The 20,000-nt window shown below is 40.5% G+C and overlaps 1 protein-coding gene across 5 annotated transcripts in view; it reads left to right on the forward strand.

Annotated features, from left to right (window-relative positions):
* DHRS3 (dehydrogenase/reductase 3) overlaps positions 1-17,274 on the forward strand; it is an 83,368-nt gene extending 66,094 nt beyond the window's left edge. For all 5 annotated transcript variants that reach the window (XM_063353551.1, XM_063353550.1, XM_063353549.1 and 2 more), the window contains 5 exons: positions 6,583-6,726; positions 7,024-7,143; positions 7,895-8,133; positions 9,136-9,261; positions 10,486-17,274. In XM_063353551.1, the coding sequence (XP_063209621.1) occupies positions 6,583-6,726; positions 7,024-7,143; positions 7,895-8,133; positions 9,136-9,261; positions 10,486-10,570 (714 nt within the window). In that variant the 3' untranslated portion in view covers positions 10,571-17,274. The remainder of the gene's footprint in view (positions 1-6,582; positions 6,727-7,023; positions 7,144-7,894; positions 8,134-9,135; positions 9,262-10,485) is intronic.
* The last annotated feature ends 2,726 nt before the right edge of the window (positions 17,275-20,000 follow it).

Raw genomic sequence — 20,000 nt, forward strand, 5'->3', positions numbered from 1 at the left:
TCTGAAGTCTCTTTAGACCTAACATTTAATCTCATTACTGGATATTACTCCTGGCCTTAGCTCAAAGCAGTTTATAATAAAGTCTGTGTTTTGAGTTTACCATGGTGGCAGGATTAAATTTAAATTCAATTCTTACAGTATAATGTCTTTGCAACTCCTAAATACTAATCTAGAAAAGCTTGTGTGTAAAATAAGTAAATGGGTTTACTCTCTTGGTTCCCCCATGCTTACCTGTAATCTTTCTTACAGCCGTCCCTCGCAGCTTTGATATTCACTTTCCACTGGGGGAACTGAAAATTTTGCCACTGGCCTGCTTTGTTTGCTTACTTTTATACAAGTGTCACTAAGGGGCTGGGTTAAGTATTTTGACCTACTTCAGGCATCAAAAGGTTCTTTTTCCTTTCTAAAGCAAAGATTGGCTTTTCACACTGAAGGGCCACACCTTTCACTCTCCCGTAATCTGTCTTTAGCGGCCTCTCCCAGGAAGGGCTCCTGAAAGAACTTGTCTGACTGCCCTGGGGGCAAGAGAGGGGAAGGGGTGGAGGAGAAAACCCTTATGCCATTGACAAGCAAAGTACATGGACGCTTCTGAGGCTGTAGGATTTAGCCTCCTGTTCTCATGATATGCAAAACTCTGCCAGGATTATGGGATACACTGGAATGCGTTTCTTCAGAGGACCAACTGTGAGTTAGTACTACCAGGCTTTGTAAATATATGGGGATAAGACTGACATACTTCAGTGGATTATCTACACTTTGTACTTCCTAAAAGTATGCAGGAACTTTCAGTATTGGGTGCAGAAAGGTTTCTCTGTTTGAACAAAGGTAGCAGTCTGTGCAATTACGGATACCAACTCAAACAGAGCAACTTTTGTTTCACTGGACTAGGCAGGAGGTTGAAAGGGGGAATGAAATGTGTTGACCTACCAACTACTTCCTATCTCAGCTGATCTGTGGCGAGGAGTTGTGGTTGATTTGTGGAGGCAGCAATAATGAGATCAGGCGGGAAGGGCACTTTTGTGTCTCTCTGCAACACTTTAATCTTCAGTGTCTTCATTTAATACAGAGGATTGCTTCATGAATTGTAAAATGCAGAAACTTTTGGAATGGAAGTTATATCTGCTAATCACAGTGAGCGTTGTTGTGTTGAAAAAGACTAAAAGTGAACAATTCTGTACTAAAATACAACCCAGATAATCCAAGGGGAGTGCCACGAAACGCCACATGTTCAGTCTCAGACATGCTTTTATTGTGGGACACCTTTCCAACACTGGTCTAGTTTACTGGACGGATAATGTCTAGCACAGCGGGTTTGCTGAAGATACAGTGCCAAATTAACTGATGATGTAAAAGGGCAACATTCCTTTGCTGCTGTTCTTGAGTTGTGCTAGCTATAAAATCAGACCAAACAAGTTAAATAGCCTTGTAAATGATGTAAAATTAGCTCTAACCTCATCTCCTGCACCAATAATAAGCCTAAGACTCTGGAGGCATAGATCATATGTCTATACTGTGGTTGATAGGAGCTTCAATCTAGACTAGTTTATATAAATTAGTGGCTTTATCTGATTTTGTGGCAGTCAAAAGCATAACACTTGCGTTCCAGTGAGAATCAGCATTTAAAGCTGCAGTCAGACTTGGGGCTTTCAGCAAGTAGCCAGTGCAGGCCTCTATTAGAAAGTCTTGCCTTAGTACAACAGCAGCTAAAACCTTCCTTTTGACTCCCCTCCGACCTCAGGGCATGTCTCATTAGCAGATTAAGTCCAGAGTTAAACGAGTCCTCTGGGAGAGGAGGATGCAGTGTCTACTGAGCCTGCCACTCTGCCTGAAATCATTTTCCTAAGGCCAGATAAGAGTTCTGTGACTTGCCAGAGGGGAGAAGATCTAGAGATAAGGTTTGTTTTGCAAAATCTGCTCCTGAATAAATCCTGGGAAAATCTGCAGTAAGATGTGATGTCACAGCCCTCGCCTACTTTCAAGTTAATTAAGAGGAGGGCGTGTTAAGTTCCTCTGACATCCTAAATCTACTCTCTCATGTGTCCGATGGTAGGAAGAGTCCTGCGCTGCTGCTGCCTGGGCTCTCATTGCCTCTCGCCAGCAGCCCGGAGCATAAGCGATTGCTTTAACATTCCACCTGCCTCCCTGACTGCCAACACTGGGGTCACCCAGAGGTAAGCACAGGGCAGGAACCTCCAGGAGCGGGCCTGCCACAGCGGGGATTAACCGCCTCGCTGGGCTGTTGCCCTCGACAATTTTCTGGTCAGTAACTTTTTGAAAGCAGAGCGTGTCTGGCGAAGGAGGGAGGGGCAGGCAGGAGAGGATGACGAGAGATGAAGGGGGAGAAGAAACGGGCTGGATTCTTTCCAGGACGGAAAACCGTCTGTCCAAGAACTTCTCCAAAACGCAAATTAAATATTCCTCTGTCCACCATTAAATTACTGTGAATGGGTGGCTGTGCAACATCCCGACAGGCTGTGTAATAAGGAATGCGTGTCTCTCTTCTCCTGAAGTCCTCTGCATATTCCTCTGTCCCAGACAGGAACTTCTGTGTTTGTAAGAGTCATTCTCTCCAGGAATTAGCCTCCAGTTGGGACACACTTATTGCCAATTTAGTATTAAACTTAAAAAGGAAAGGGGACACAGACCAGACTCTGTGACCCATGTCTACATTTTGAAAATCGTGCTTCCTAATAAAATGGACCATTTCCTAAGCTGCAGATCTAGACTCCGTACAAATGCAGAGCCCTCAAACCCTAACTGGGGCAGGATAAAGCGAAATGATGCCTTTCTTGATGTTGATTGAGCGAATAATAAAATGAGAGTTCCTTACATGCTTGCTTGCATGTAAAGGGAAGTGAGGTGCCAACTGCCCAGCTTTAGGCTAACTGCAGCTCACGGGCCACCGGCAAAACACAGGCCCAGGCCCACAATCATTCATCAGTTCAACCGTGAGCAAGAGTTGTTGTTCAGGAGCATGGAGAACATGCATGATTATCCCTGACCCCTAAGCTGTCTAGTTGAATGGTTTGGTGTGAATGTTACAAGTAACACAACCTTCCGAGTGCCAAACGGCAAGTTGTCAAATTGCAGATTCTGCAGAAGGAGGTGAATTTGGGAGAGCAGAGGACTGATGAGTGGGTTTGTAGAAAATCTCAGGAGGCACTAGTAGAATAAGGACCTAGAGAACATTAGTGAAACTGCTGCAAAAAAGAAGAGAGAAGTACTGCGTGCAGGGAAACACTAACTCAAAGCCCTCTGTAAAAATAGAGTTCAGGAGCAACGGAAGCCTCAACTATGAGGCTAATGCAGCGCCTGAAAGTCTTTTCTCTTTGTAAGATCTGATATCCTAGGAGGCCAGAGGGAAGCCTGGGCCAATTTAATTTGGCCAGATGTAAGACAGAAATTGAAAGTCTCATGTGATCTTGTAGGAGCAGTCAAGCTTGAATTTGGACCAAAAGCATGTTGTATTGAGTTTTGAGTTTTATCCATCTGTAAAAAGCAGCAGAAATGACAGCAGGAAAGCTCACTTCCCACTGTGTCGTTAGGGAACTTTCACCTCTCACGAAAGAATGGTCTTTTATTTACTGCTTTTCTCTTACGCAGGCTGAAGCCTTCACCTGAGTGTGAACAGTATCAAGGACATGAAAACTTCCCATGGAAAAAAATCAGTACTGAAGTTAATGCTGTCAGCAGGAAAACCAGCAAATTCTATCTTCCCCAGATGGCCCAGATTTTAATGGGGTCACCTTGCAAGACTTGCCTGTAGGATATTAAGGGTCCCAAAGTAACTGTTGGGGCATAAAAAATGTTATGTCCAAGAGTTGCATCACAGACAGATGTTCCTTTGACAGGTTGTCCTTTGCTTAACTGTTCTTCCATGTATATTTCCTGACATTCAATGCATCAGTGGCAACTCTTGGGAATAGGAGGCTCTATGGATGTTTGAAACAGATTAAAGTGAAGAATAAGTGATCTATGTTTTATTTTGCAATAGCAGTGTGAAACCCTGGAGTGCTAGGTATTGTAAGGTCAGTTTCTTGCCTTCTCCTCTTGTCTGACGCCTTATTTCTCTTTCTCTCCTGTTCCTCTCCTACCTTCCATCACTCTTCAACTTGTCAGTTAATTTTTTTAGTGTCTGCATTTGACTGATCCAATCCTGCTACGAGGCTGAAGTTCACACTGATGCAAACTCTGTGGGCATCAAACTTGATGCTTACGGTTGACGTTTTGTAGTGTTTTCTTCTCCCCTTTCCACAGAGATGTAGGTTGTGAAAGAGAGAGCAACTAAGTGTGTATGCTTATAGTTCAACAGTATTTTGTAAATATTTCCTGAAAGCTTGTGAAATTTCTCACATGTTCTTGATTTCCGCTCAAGTCTGCAGAGTAGGCATAAGAAATATCACCCAGTCTAGCTCAGAGTTCAGAAATGAGTAAATAGCCATCAGTTTTACAAGCTTTGTGTAGATGCCAAAGTCTGATGGCCCAGGGTGATACGCTGAGACTTTCGAAGACAGGCCAATACACAAAGCACATTTTTAGCCATGTGCTTTCTTACAGTTTTTAAGTCTGGTCACAGCTTTTTCCTTGCAAATTGCTTCCCTTGAGATAAGATTTCCCATGAAATGGCTCTGGCATATTTATACATGCTCTGAAGTTTCTGGTTAACCAACTCGTTAGTCCTTTGGTGATTTTGAGAATGTAAGTCTATCAGTCTGTGTGTGTTTATGTTCACAGATGAGGCAATGATTTATAAATGGGATTAATTGTAAATTTAACTCATTTAGGAAATGGTTGAGGACCCAGGTACTTCTGCATTGCCTTGCTTAGTCGCACTGGAAGAGCTCTTTGACCCTGACAGAGATTAGTTTTAGTACCAGTTATGAGATAAGCTTAACTGGTCCTTAAAAATAAGCATGTTAAAGCTCTCTGCAAGAGATTTGCTGTGGGGAGGGAATACCAGAGGTCCTAAATTTTTATGTTTATCTTGCTGTTACTAAGTTAATTGTGTGGTATAATTTAGACTTTTTTTTACTGTTCTTCCAACTTTCGGAAAACTCAAAGATTATTAAATCTTTAAAGTTTAAGTGTGCTTATTTTTAACCATTAAAAAATCAATATACCAGTCAGATTCATGCTCAGTACACAGTGGTATGGGAGATAACTAATCCTGGATGACAGATGATAAGGCCGCTGCTTGGAAATAACACCGTTCTGAGAGCAACAAAGCTGTTTCCATTTTCAAAGCCCATTTTCCCAGTCCCCTGATCAGAGTAAACCTGCATTTGACTATGTGAACGTCCTCATTTATTTTTTAGTACTAAATAGTAATTTTGCGTTATCAGTGCTCACAATTTTCTTTCTCTTTTGGATCTTACTGTTGGACTGACAGAGCAGTCAGCTGATGTCAGTAATGTACTCCATTCAGTAATTGATTTTTTGCAGAATGACAAGTGACTCACTGTTCATAACATGCTGAAGGCTGAGAAGATTTAGCTTGAAAAGCAAAAATGATAGACTGATTTATATATAGTTGTCTTTGGTAACAGAGAGATGAAATTATATTCCTTCCAGTAGCCTTAAAAGAAATAGAAAATTAGGTTACATACTAGGAAAAAAATATTCTGGTTAAATCTGTTTAGCGGTAGACTAATGTTTGAAAGACAGTAGTGCAAGCACCATCTCATACTTGAGACTAATACTGTTGTTTCACTAGGGGAAAATCATACTGGATAAAGCCTCACAATGAAAGTTAATGAACCTGGTAACTTTTCAAGTAATTTCGATTTCTGACCTCCGTGATGGTGTAGACATACAGATAGGGTTGTGCTGGTTATGTCTTCATTATAGGTAAAATCCATGCTATATGATTTGAGTGTTTTGTTTCCACCGATATGCAGAATTGTTCTTTGTACAAGAAATATTGTATCATTCTTACCGTGTTAAATGCGAGTGGCATGAGAAACCTTGCATATATTAGTTGCAAAATAAATTCATGCTTGAAATTTCTCACTTTAAATGTCTGCATTAGGATGAAGCTCTTGTTTGAAATGCACCTGGGACACCAGCCTGTGAACAGCATTGCAAATAGTTATATATGATATGCTGAAAAAACATGTTTTACTGCAGAGCAGATACGATCTACAAATGTAGAACAAGAAGTAGACAGCATACCAGATATACAGGAAAGTCTGTGATTTTAGAATCAATTTATCATTCTGTGTGTGTGTATAGCAAAAACAGGGATAGGTTTGAAATTGTGTGATTTGTGATCCAGAAAATTTTCCGAATGTTTTGTATATTTGTCATGTTAGGCTAAAGATCTGACCTTTTGTGTTAGGTATTGTGTTGCTTGTAAAGAACCTGTAAATAATCAGCAGTGGGATGTAGCTGCCACCATGATACTCAAGTCCCATCCCTGTGTAACAGAAAATCATCGTTAGTCTTAAGTGAAACAATGCAACAGGGCTGGCAGTGAAAACACATCAAAGATGTTCATCAAATTGTTGAAGTTAGAAGCATGTTTTAATTATTTTAGATTTGAAGCAGAAGCGGTTTGACTCTAACAAAAGTTTCTTGCTGCAGATCATCCTGTGGGGTCGAACTGAGAAATGCCTGAAGGAGACCACAGAGGAAATCAGGATGATGGGGACAGAATGCCATTATTTCATTTGTGATGTAGGAAATCGAGAGGAGGTCTATCGGCAAGCCAAAGCTGTGCGGGAAAAGGTTAGTGTCTGTGGAAGCACTGTTTGTGGGCAGAATTTAGGAATGGCTCATATTTGATGAGGAAAAAAATATATTGGCAAATTGGGGAAAAGAAGGGTGACCATCCAGATTATATTGTACAAATTCTAGCTACCTGTTTTAAGTGATCCAGAAGGACTACAAGGCCCATAGGCAAGAATGTCAAAAGCTATGAAAATAATAATGTATTTAGCCAATAATAGACAGTCAGATATAATGGTGACTGATGATTCGTGAGCAGAGATATGAGTTGTAACGCGTCATTTGCTTTTTTTGCAGGTGGGTGATATCACTATCCTGGTGAACAATGCTGCTGTGGTCCATGGTAAGAGCCTGATGGACAGCGATGATGATGCACTGCTCAAATCACAACATATAAACACTCTGGGACAGTTCTGGGTAAGATGAGCTCTTGTGTCACGTGTGTTCAGAATTGGGAATGAGAGTGACAGATTACAGCCAGTAAACGCTTGGCTGCTACTAGGTCTTTCTAAATCATGCTTGGTATAATCAGTTTGACATGAAAAGGAGACAGAAAAAAACATGTGAGGAACAAAGGCCAGAGGAAAGAAGTCTAAAAAAATAATAATTTTTCCAGTAGTAACACAGTATTTGATGCTCTTGTATCCCCATTCTGTGATTTCCAGTAAAACACTTCATTTCTTTTGAGAAAGCCTGAGCTCACAGAGGGTAGAGTTCTGTGATCTGCATGGAACGTCAGAGGAGCATGAGACTACATTGCTCAGGGAAAGAAACTAGTGCAAAACTCATTCCATTTTGTATTAGATAATAGTAATAAAAAAAGAGCTTCTTGTGATTTCATCACATTGTTGAAGACTTTATCCTCTACAAGAAGTTCTTAAACATACAAAGCATTCTGTTCATGGCCTTTATCTGTGGGTACTGCTTACTTATGTGCTAGGAAAGATTTTGGTTTTGGTTCTACGCAAACTTTGCCTGTTTAGAATCTTTCAGAAAATGACAAAGCAACAAGGTACTCTCCCACTCCTTTCCTAGCATAATGAACAAAACGGTTTGGCTTGTCGTCTCCGTGTCACCTTATTTTTTACAGTAACTGTTGTTTTTATTGTATCTCTGCTGAGCAAACCTTGTTCTTTTTTTTTTTTTTTTTAACTCTATTGTTCTTCAGACCACCAAAGCATTCCTGCCAAGGATGCTGGAGTTGCAGAATGGACACATTGTTTGCCTGAACTCTGTCCTGGCCTTGTCAGCCATCCCTGGTGCCATTGACTACTGCACCTCCAAAGCCTCGTCCTTTGCCTTTATGGAGAGCCTGACCTTGGGGCTGCTGGACTGTCCCGGAGTGAATGCCACAACAGTCCTGCCCTTCCACACGAGCACAGAGATGTTTCAGGGCATGAGAATCAGGTCAGTCCAGGGGAACTAGAATAAAGCATCTCATTTTAAATGAATCATCAGAATACACTCCTAATTAATGCTTCATTTAGTTAAGAGAATTTGATGTTTCATTTGGCTGCCTGGGAACAGAGGGTCACTCTAGGCTAGCTGGGACTCATCAGACTGGTTCCCTCGGTTTGCTGGCATATTCATACAGCCTGCCTGTACTGAGAGACATTTGCTTCAGAGAAAACTGAAAGCTCTTTTTCCCTGAGTGTATTTGGGCCATACGCAGCCCCCAGAGAGGGAGGGGAGGCAATCTGAAATGGAGGTTATTCAAAAGGAGCAGTCTACAAATTACTTGAGAATTAACAGTACAGATTCCTTCTTTATTCGCTGAAATACTTAAATCTTTCCCAGCGAAAGGAATGACAGAAGTAAGGCTATCAGTATGTCCTTTTTACCTCTATCTAAGAGAACAAGCTAAAGTCAAAGACTGTTGACTGACCAAATTAATCTTTTACAGTGGACAAAATAACCTATTAATATAGTTTGTGCTGTCTTAGTCAACCTATTGCTGGAGCGGGGAAAAGCCTCATGTTTGGTATAAAAGCAATGGGGGAAAATATTTGTCTTTCACCTGTCAAGAACTTGAATCAAGCAAAGAGCAAGAGAGAGGAAAAGGAAAAACACCAACACTGAACAGACAGCATTTTGGTATTGGTTTGCACACAGTTTAAGAAAAACTCTGAATCAAGATTCTGAATACACTGCCACTTCACCCTAACGGCACCAACATGTACATTCTTAATCGTTTAGCTAACCCAGTAGTACTGCTTGGGACTGGGCTTTCTGCTTTCCAGCTTCCCGGCTAGAACTGGAACTTTCTGCTCCTTCCAGCCTGCTTTGGGGCATGTTTGAATGCCAGTAACCAGTGATAGCTTAGTGAGTAACAGGACTTGGACAGTGATATCTTAAAGAAGAAGTTCGGTTAACAAATAATTATTTTATTTTTTACTTTTATTTATTCAGGTTCCCTAATCTTTTTCCTCCTCTCAAGCCAGAGACAGTGGCTAGGAGGACAGTAGAAGCCGTTCAGATGAATCAAGCCTTCCTGCTCCTTCCATGGACAATGCATGTTCTTGTCATCCTAAAAAGGTAAACATTTCCTTTGCCAGGCAATAGCCTTGCCAGTTAGGCACGACTGGCTTACAGCCCTCGGTGTGTGTCCACCAAGGCAAACCTCCGTTTGACTGTAACACAATATCTAGGATCAGACTGGCTCATCCCTTCCCATGAAAGACAGTCATGGAAGGAAAAGGGAGAAAACTTTCTGAGATCCCCATTTGTAGATGTTTTCCCTGGGTGTAACTCCTTTATGAAACCAGTTTCACTCCCAAAATTTAGACTCCTGAAATCTGAACTGGTATTTGTATCTAGGAAATTTCTTAACAATTAACATATGCATGTAGTTGATTTTGATTTAGTAAGCTGCTCTTTGGACTCCAGGTTTTATATTGTAAAGGATTTATGTACAATAAGGTATGTGTATCACAGCTGTATTTAGAGAGCATTGCTTGTGTTAAAGCAATGAAACTATTAAAAAAATATTTTTCTGTATGATTAGGACAAGAATTTTAAAGTCCCTAAGGAAAGAAAGTCATAACTTCATATCCTGAAACAACTAAAGAGAAAGGACATTTAAAATTGTGTTTCCATGACAGTTTGCACTAAAGCCTTTAGAAAATCTGCTTCAGTCAGAAACTGAAACAAGGCCATGAGATTTCTGTGGAAAATAATTACAATATTGCATTTCAAACAAGAAAAAATAGCTCACAATAAATGCTTTGCTCTGAATGTAAAATTTGGGATCTTCTCAAAAGTTCTCAGAAATGCTACAGACTGAAAAAGGGCCGTTCTCCTTCTCCTTTACTGTAAGAATTAATCATTTATTTTCCATTACAGTAGCTGTCAGGAACTTAGATCTATACCCATACCTTATGATAAGGAGGCCGCATGCCTGGCACAAATAGATGGCAAGTTAACCAGAGAACTCTGTTTAAATTCAAGTATTTCCGAGTGCAAGATTCTGCACAGTATTTGGGAGGAATAAAACATGATGGTATCTTCCAAGTTACAGTTTTTACAGACCTTTTTGGATAAATATTTCTGTATAGAGTGACTTGACATAACTTTCTCCTTTTAAGCCTGCTCACAGCAGGATACTGCCACGTGTTTTGTCTGTGCACTCTCACCAGCTGATTTTTAAGAGTATGGATACTTATGCATGTGTGTACATAAACGCATATATACACATCCCCGTATCAGAACAGCCTGAGAGGTTTGTCTGGTCTGCTTATTCTCTTTCTTCTTCTCCTGCAGCATTCTCCCTCAGGCAGCACTTGAAGAAATCCACAAGTTTTCTGGGAGCTACACCTGCATGAACACTTTTAAAGGACGAACATAGACTTGATGGTGCAAGGACTATTCTTCAGTGAAACCAACACAAGCCTGAAAACCCTGACAAGACTGTGAATCAGCAGTCTTGGCTTTTAGCCTGTTCATGTGACTTGTGCTGCTGTGAGGCAACACATTTCTTGCAGGTCATATCCATAGTAACATGACCTTTGCACAGGATTGAATGACTAGACTATGGACCCTTGGAAAGAAAAACAAAAAGTGTGAAATGTTTATATGATGTTTAATTCTTTAGAGTTCAATTGTTAAATCTACTCATAGTTTTAAGATGTAATTTTTGTTTCGAAAATGTCTGTAGGCTGTCTCAGCTGAGAGGCAGCACATCACACCCCATACTTTATCCCCTCTCTTCAGAGGAACTGCAATTACAAACTGCTACTGGTTTCATTTCAGCTTTTTGAATGGGGAACTTAAAAAATACTTTGAAGAACTATAAGTTATGGACATTTAATGGAAGCTTCCTTCCCTTCCTTCACTTTACATCCATTGACGAAGCTGTTCCCAACGCCCATCGGGGAAGGTGCAAACTATGGAGCGATATTTTCTTTGTTAAAGGCCACCCAGGACTCCCATCTGGAAGGACTGTGCTGGGCCCAAGAAAGCTGTCTGTCTTCACCTGTGAAGGCTGGAGAGGAATGTTCAGCCAGAAGAGCAGACAGTTTGAATAGTGGAACATTCTTTCTGTCACTGAACTCATATATGAAACTTAATTGTCTTTCTGAATATTTTTGTTCATTTATGATAAAATATATATATATATTTTTAGCATTAATCCCAGATTGCCACACACGTAGGCAGCATCACACTGGGGATGAACTTAAAACTAGAGCCTGCTTGTACAAACATACATTCACTGACATAATCCATGCAGAGGAAAACCCATTGTATCAGTCTGCACAGTGAAGTAAGTGGAATAATGCTCTAAAAATAGAAGAGACAGTACTGTAGTGCTCATGAAATGTGAAGTTTGGAAGCACAGTTAGCAAAGACCTGATTAAATGCACGTTGAATTCAACTGGGAATATACCCATTATTTTTTAGGGGCATTGAATCAGGCACTGATCAGCCAAAAGTGATAAATACTGCTTGGACTGAAATGCCAGAAGCAGCTAGACGTTATTTATTTTTGTAATGATATATTCTCTTTGACAGCCTAGTAAGAGCAACACTGCATTCCTATGCCAGATGCAGTGTGCAGCACTAGGCATAGTAATGTAGCTGAAACATACTGGAACACTACTAAAAGATGAATTAATATAATTGCAATACAGGAAAGTAGCAAGCTTAACTGGAGAACACCTGAATGAAGTGCCTCAAGGAAGGCCATGTGGTTAAAACAAAGGAGTGAATTTAGGGCTCCTGACTTGAATTTCGAGCTTTTCCATAGATGTCCTGTGTGACCTGGGGCAAGATGCATAATTTCAAGGTGCACCCTTACCGGCAAAACAGATATTTCTTGTGTTTTCCTACCTCAAAAGTTTTAAGTCTGACTACCTAAATATTTGTCAAAAGCTTAGCAAATTCAAATGGAACATGCTATACAAAGGAAAAGCAGTATTTGTTCATAAACCAATAGGTTCTATAGAAAAATTTAAAAGAGGAAAAAAACGCATATGCTGAAATATATAACTTCCTAAAGGAGATCTGAGTTACAGCAGAAAAGCTGCGAGCTGTATTTGAGATATTCCTCTGGTTCTGCCATGTAGAATGGAGACCAACTACTTGGGTGAAATGATGTGAATGTTACAACTGGAAGGTCTGACCCTCACTGCAGATCAGTAGGCACATCTCTTCTTGAGCAGTTCAAGAGGAAGATATTGCCAAAAGTGCCACTGGTGCCAGCCCCTCTGCCTGCACGGGGCTTGTGAGGAGCTCTCCTGTCCGGGTCAGTGCTTTCCTTCTGAGTGCAAAACATACAAGCTGTAGCACTGTGCCAGCTTTGAAAAGGTTTCTTACAATGGAGTTTTGTTTTGAATTGCTAGATGTCTGAGGCTCTCTGGAGAGGATGAAAAGAAACTTTGATCTCTGTAATTTTGACACCCACCCTAATAGATGCTTTCAGCTTTATTTTTTGACAATTTTTTGAGAAGAAACCCAGTGCATTGAAAACACAAGTGCAATGAGGGGGGAACTCTTCCAGGATCTGCCAGGAATACTGAAGGTACCATATTTATCAAGAGATGTTGGGAGGGGAAGGGATGATTATACATACCTCCCCTTATGCACTCCAGTACTTGCTAGTTTCTTATTAATCAGAGTCAGGCATGCCAGGCTTGTAGATGCAAGAGCGAACAGAACTGGTGAAAGAGGGCACCCCGCTGTGTCCCCCTTAAATTAAACCTTTATGCTGAGATTCTATTCATTGGTGACATCTTAATGCAAAAGTGGGGTAAAAACTTGAACACACATTGAAATTAACTCCCCGCCCATCCCCAAATCCTGTCCTTTAGATGAATCTGCCCTTTTCCTGCATTCCATAAAAGGTGTTGCCTATCTTCAGTGGTTGTCTTACATACTAAGTGCTGTTGATTTCTTTCTAATTAATCTAAACAAGTCAGAACATTCTGAGACTCTCAACTCGCTCCTCTGATACTCACACACAAACTTCCCTCTTTCCCTCAGGGTCTCTGAGCGGACAACAGGTCAAATAGCAGTCACAGTGGGGGAGAGGTATGCAGCAAACAGAAAATAATGAGGAAAACATTGACTTTGCTTTTCAGATAGTAAGGAAGAGTTGAGTAAGAGTTTCTCCTCTTGTGAGTGTTGCGAGATAGAATGCTCTCCGTCCAGTGAGCTACCCGCAAATTTGGATGGATACATTTGAAGACTTTTTTTTTTTAATAGAAAGGCTCCTTTGGAATGCCTGCTGAGGTCTACTGTCCCTTTTCACATAAGGTTAGTATTGGGTAATCTTGAAGTGCTGCAAATGTGGACAAGCTTTGTTGAAGCCTAAGGCCTTCTCAAAGGAATTTCCGCCCTTTGACTTATTTTAATTTTGGTTTTCCTTGCTCTCTCCACTGCCTCCTGCTTTCCACTGCACAATTATTTTTTTTTCCTTCTGTTTTCCTATGTCATTACTGCACTTTTCAGTGTCCCCATCTTGAAGCCAGATGTCATACAAAGAGTCTGGAGTAAATCTAAATCAGGGTATATATTTATTATCCCGCTGGAGGAATCTAGGTGAAGCTGTAGGAGCAGGTCACAGAAATTTCATGTGAAATTAGCTAAGTTGTACTTAGCTAAGTTTTACTTGCTCCAATCCTTGAAGAAGTAGAAGACCCCTTACTATCATTTCTATACTGGAGATTGCTACTGTTTTAAAATCAGAATTATAGAGAAACATTAGCCGTTTTGGGTCAGATGTTCTCCTGACATAAAATGACCCTATTTAGATGAGAGGATTTTTCAGTTCCAGGTGTTTTCGGAGGATGGTGTTTGTACAAAGTAATATTCAGAATTAGCAAGGCGGGGCAGGGAGAGGAGGAGTCCTTTGTGAGTAAATCTGATTCCTCGTGTTCAATATTGGATTTTGGTTTTGATGAGGAAAAAAAAAATCATGTTCCCTCATGCACCCTTGGTGAACTTCAAAAAGGTCCTTCCAGCTGTATCCCTGCTGATACCATGTTTTTAGCAGGATGAAGAAAAGGAGTGAGCCCTGAAAGTGGGAACTATACCCTACCTACTCATCCATTGTGCTGCTGAGGTTAAAAAGTGAGAGAGTCCATCCCTATAGTTCTTCTAGAACTTCACAGAAAGTGCCTGGGCAAGTGTTTGTGATGTTTGCAAAGAGAAACTTGTTGTACTTTTATGTAATGTGTTAATTAGTGTGGGTGGATATGATCAGATCTAGTCTTGCAAGCCTTTCAGACAACTCCCTGAACACTCCCACCTTCAGATATTAACAGATAGCACTGCACTTGCCAAATCTCATAAAAACCCAGTAACAGACTTAATGCAGGCAGAGCATAAGTGGGTGCATTTATTTCGAAGAGAACACATCTGTTTGTAGCAGACATTAATTTGGCCCAGTGTTTTCCTCTAGCTGAAATGCAACTGTTGAGAAAAGAATACAGGGTGACCTTGGATCACCTATTTTGTTTTCATTTCTTCATGTGGCTTTAATAAACTTAATCTGGGTGACAGCCACTTTTTTGATAGCCTTTGTTCATAAATTTGGGGGTGAATCAAGATTATGCCAAATGTAATCTTTTGCATTTTTCCCCAAACAACCAACAGCCCTGAGAATCAGAATATTCTGCGCTGTCTTTGTAGCTCTCACCTCCCTGGTGCTAAGATCCTTCAACCTGCTATTGCTTCTCAGCCTCATGGAGTGGAGACTAAGCGAAACCCGTCAGTCACAAGCAGCAGTTACATTCGCTAGTGAACAGAATCCTCTTTGTAAGAGTGCCTTTCTGAAGGAGAAAGTGCCTTTCTGTTCCAGGAGAGTGCCTGTCTGTTCCAGTAGAAACACGTACCGATCCAGCCTGTGTGAACTGGACAAAACTGAAAAGAATAGACCTCTGAGGAGACAATTTATAGCTTCACACCTTCCCAAACAAAGAGTCCAAACTTATTAGTTCCTTACACACACCTTTGCTATGGGCATTATGACATATTAACACAGAAAAAAAAAATCACGGCAAGTGTATATGCTGATTTTTCTGCATAAATCTAGAAAGAACAGTGCCTCCTTAAATGAGGGAAGAAGGCACTCTAATTTGAGCTTGAGAGTGACCGAAGAGTAAGAATATGAGAAAATAAAATAGAGGATAGATGCAGCCTTAGGGGGAGTGTGGTGGCCCTAAAACAAAATAGAGGAGAGATGCAGCCTTAGGGGGAGTGTGGTGGCCCTAAACAGACAGAGGTGAGACGCCACCTTATATTCCTGAAGTTATATCATAATAGAGGCATGTGCTTTCCATCCAAATACAAAGTCTATAAAATAAGTGTGTTCTTTCCCTTGCTAATGCCTATGGGTCACCATGCCCTAAAAAGCAGGCCATTAACTTTGTAGCCTGCTGGGTCAGAACACCCCAATACGCCAGTTACTGTTTGCTGTCTCTTGGGTTTTTTTGAGGAAGAGAAAGCAACCCATATACGTAAAACCAAGGAAGGGTCAGTTTGACTCACCACTCACTTTTTCCTAGCCAGCTGCAAAGGTCATCCATCATGCCTAGGTATGAAAAGGACATGTGGTTCTCTGGCTTGTGTTAGTAATCATGCTGACCTAGTGCTACTGGGAAGATGTTTAGTTTCCTGGTTTTTTTCTTATGCAAAAGCATTCTTTTCATTTGAATTCTATTGATCTGAAAGACTTGCCTCTGTATTGTACAGGCTTTTCACAGACAGGCATGCTAGGCATGAAATTTCCCTGTCTATGTTAATGAAATGATCATGAAAAGAATAGAAAAGTGAAAAGTTGTTGTTTGACATCTTCCTGAAGCATCTTCTTCCCCAAGCCATGTGGAATTAATGTAGAGGAACACTGTTGGAATATCAGTGCCTTAAATCTAGACATCTCAGAAGCCTGCTGGCTTCTGTATGAAAATGACCCTGGCTTCCAAAATTGACTTTCTCTATGTATTCTGAGGCAGTCTGGCACTGAGATTGGTTACCTGAGCAGATCACTATTACGGTGCGCTAGTACAGAGGAAGACTGCATGGAAAGCTGAGATACCTATAATCATTGAGCAAATCAATTTAAAATTCTGGTCCCACATGAGACTTTTTAATAAAACATTTTTTAAAAAAACATTTTTTTAAAAAATGAAGTACTGCAGTGATGTCTGTAGTTGCCTTTAGGTGCCTGAGAGTAACCTACATGACTCCCAGAAGTCCTGCCTCAGATTTGACCCCTGACTGGTTCCTTCCCTTGAGCCACCGTGTGCAAACATTGGGCATTGTGAATACAGTAACTGAAACGCTTTTTCGTCTTCCTTTTTTAGCATTAGGCACTTAGGAGCATAGCCACCACCTCTGCTCCTGCTTTGGGCATTCCTATTGATCTGATGAGTGTTCCCACACACTGTTCTGGCACATTACAGTATTAACATTAGCTGTAAGAAAAGGAGGCAACCATTGCTATCTTTTCCAGGAAAGTCAACTATTAGTGCCTTTATGCAGAGAGAGGCCTGAAATAAATGCAGCGGTGATATGGTTTCTAGAATATTTTGGCTATATTAAAAACGCTGTCATATGGAATAAGGGTTTATAATAATAAGGCCTCATCTCGGAAGAATGTTAGCAGAAGACAGAAATGGTCATAATGGAAAAGAAGTGATATGCGAACACATAGTTCTTCTTCCTGGAGCCTGCTGGGAATGCTGATTTCATGCAGATATGGCATAGCGAAGTCAGTTCACTCGCATGGTCATTATACCCCCTGCAACTTTGCCTACTACAAGTAATGGCAGAGGTGACAGGCTCATTGTCTCTGCTCTCTCAACTGTTGAAGGTAGAAAAATAAGTGCTTTAAAAAAAAAATCCATCCATCAGAGAACAAAGCAATTCTTTGGTTCAGTGTCAGCCTGATATAATGGAGAAGACTCTCTCAGGTACCAAAAGAAAAGCCACAGCATCTCCTAGCTAATTCCTTGATGTCTCAGGCCCTATTTCCCCTTTTTAATAATAAATGAACTGGGAAGAAAATGATTGACTCAAATCAGCAACAGGATTAAACAGAATCACAAATCAGTTTGCGAGCTATGGCTTGTCTTTGTTTTCCCCGGCAATAAAATACCTTGTAGTCTCTTCTGGACTCCCATCAGGGCTGCAAATTCATGGAGAATACTTGCAGAGCTGGGCAATATTTTGTTACTATTCTAAGGGCTATGCAAGTAGAGAGAGAGAGAGAGCAGAAAGCGATATTGTGTGTGCTTTGGTGCCTAAATAGTCTCTCTTTCAATATTCTAATATTCTTGAATATTCAGTATTAGTGACATGTTTCTCAACTCTGTCTGCTATTGCAAAAAAACCCTTCTTCACCCACATCAACTATTATAATACTTTTGAACCCTAAAACACATTCAGCTTCTCTGTTGTCCTGTTGGCATAGCTGAGATTTAAGAAGCATGTCTATCAAATGAAATATAGCCCTGAATTTCTTTAGGAGGGATCTGATGCTGACACACAGAAAAATAATTAAAAAAAAAAAGTGTTGATGTCCTCCAGCAAAAGTTGCTACATACGTTAAAAACCAAAGAAGTCATGTACCAACAGCTGCATTTAAGCATTCAATAGAATGCTCTCTTCCACCATTAGAGGGTTATAGCATTGAGTCTTCCAAACTCATTTTGATTGTTTTAAACATACAGAGTCAATGCATCTTCATTCCAGTTTTAAAAATAGCTTTCCTGATACATGCCGCCTCTGTTCAAAGAAATGACAGAATTGTAGGTTTGCTTATATAAAAACTATGCTGCCTTTTTTTTTTTTTTAATTCAGAGAAGTACTCCTCCGAGCTCTCATTCCCTACATCAATTAAGAAAATAATCTTAATTCTCTCAAACTCTTAAACCCAGCATTTAGGAGCACGGACACTTTTCTGGCTGGAGATGTCAAGTTTCCTGGGATGCAATCTGGCAGGTAGCATTGTAATCTTCAGTATTTCCCTTTAGAAACCTCTTCATACTGTCAGTCAGATTTGCCAGTGGCTCCTAATGGCACACAATAGAGGAAGTTCTATTCTATCTTTCTTCAGTGAACTGAGTTCCTGCAAATGAACTCTCAGAGAAGACCTTCTTTTGAATGAGCCACAGGAGCCACGCTGAGTTTATTTTAGTTGGGTTTATATTAGGTCTGATTTTTGCTGATCCCTTCATTTTTCATCATTTTGTCTGTCTCTTCCAATTGTTCCTGTTGGGGAGGACTGTGTTTTGAGAGTTTCTGAGCCAGAATGCTACGCATACAGATTATTCATCTCTGCGCCTTCCCTTCAGGCAGTCTCTCACCTGTGTGTGCCTGTGTCCACACCTTCTCATACATTAACGCTGCAAACTGCCCTAAGAATCTTCGAGATTCGCTTTCTTTAAAGAACCAAGGGTACCAAAAGCCAGAGAGCTAGCATTGCTTCTAAGGAGTTGATAACTGCATATTCTTTTTAACACCAACAGGATTTGAATTGGAACTGGGAAGGACTGTTAGGTAGAGCCTGGCTAGAACATCACTTTATGGTTAAAGGGGGAATCACAAGCTAAAAGTCAAGCAATGAAAGAGGAAGGTTTGCTGAAATGGGCAGGGTATGCATGAAAAGTCCAGAGACTGCGAACAGTGGGTTTAGGTGCAACATCCCCACTTTCTGGGACAAAGAATGGAACTGTAGATCTAGTGGTGTTTATAGATCAGTACTGAAGTAGAAAATAAACATTCAGTAAAGCACATGAATCCTTTCCATTTGTCTGAATAATGGAAATACGGTGCAAGCCCTTAATTGAAGGTATCCAGCACTGCTGTTTGATTTCTTCTGATAAATTACCATTCAGGAATATTAAAATAGATTGTTCTAATGATACCCAAAAGTGTCCTTTTGCAGTATAAAGTACCTATCATGTTGGATATACTTTAAGGCTGAATGGGCAACTCATATTCTGGCGATGTTCATTACAGCTAGCAGTACTGTTTAACATGGGCAATTCTTGCTGTAAAATTAGCCTGTTTTCTTTCACTGTATTATTTTTAAACAGACTTCTTTCAAAATTTCATTTATCAAATACTTTATATACTTAATGGTTCTCAGCCAATGATTTGTTCGCAAGCTATTCACCATAACTACCACTTTGAGTGCTTGCCATTCATTAATGTACAGCTTTCCTGTGGAACTGGCCATCTGAATCACATGGTGGCTTTGCTTTCCCCTGGCTGGATGCCTTCCAATCCCACAGAAAGCTTTCTAGGGGCTCCAGTATGTCTGATGATGACTGAGAGATGGCTTCTGGCAACAATATTAATGCAAATGCATACTTGAATGTGTTCTCATGACATATTCCAATCTTGCGATCAAAAACGTGCTTTATAGTCATTTTCAAGGGAAAAAAACTAGCGATACTGTCAAAAGTGCATTTGCCTTTACTTATAGCAGCAAATATTCACAGTTCGGTTTTGTTTCTTTCAATGGATTTACCTCTCAGCCTCTGATCGTCAGGGGAAAAAAAATCACACTGTACTGATCCTGGAAATAGTTAATTAATATAAAAGTGACCTCCTGACATCAGGGCATGGCAAATTTCCATATGAGAATGGCAGTATAATTTTTAGGGGACTGTTTTGCTGCATACTCACCCCTAGTTCATTTAAGAAAATAAAACCACAAGTGGAATAAAGCTGTACTGCCACTTAAATTTGGAAAGTGAGCAACTGTAGAAAAAGAGCAGAATGTCTGAATGCACTGAGAACACAGGTGCATTAGCAGAGAGGTTGTGCTT

The sequence above is a fragment of the Chroicocephalus ridibundus genome, chromosome 16, assembly GCF_963924245.1.
Source record: "Chroicocephalus ridibundus chromosome 16, bChrRid1.1, whole genome shotgun sequence".
In the NCBI taxonomy this organism is placed as follows: Eukaryota; Metazoa; Chordata; class Aves; order Charadriiformes; family Laridae; genus Chroicocephalus; species Chroicocephalus ridibundus.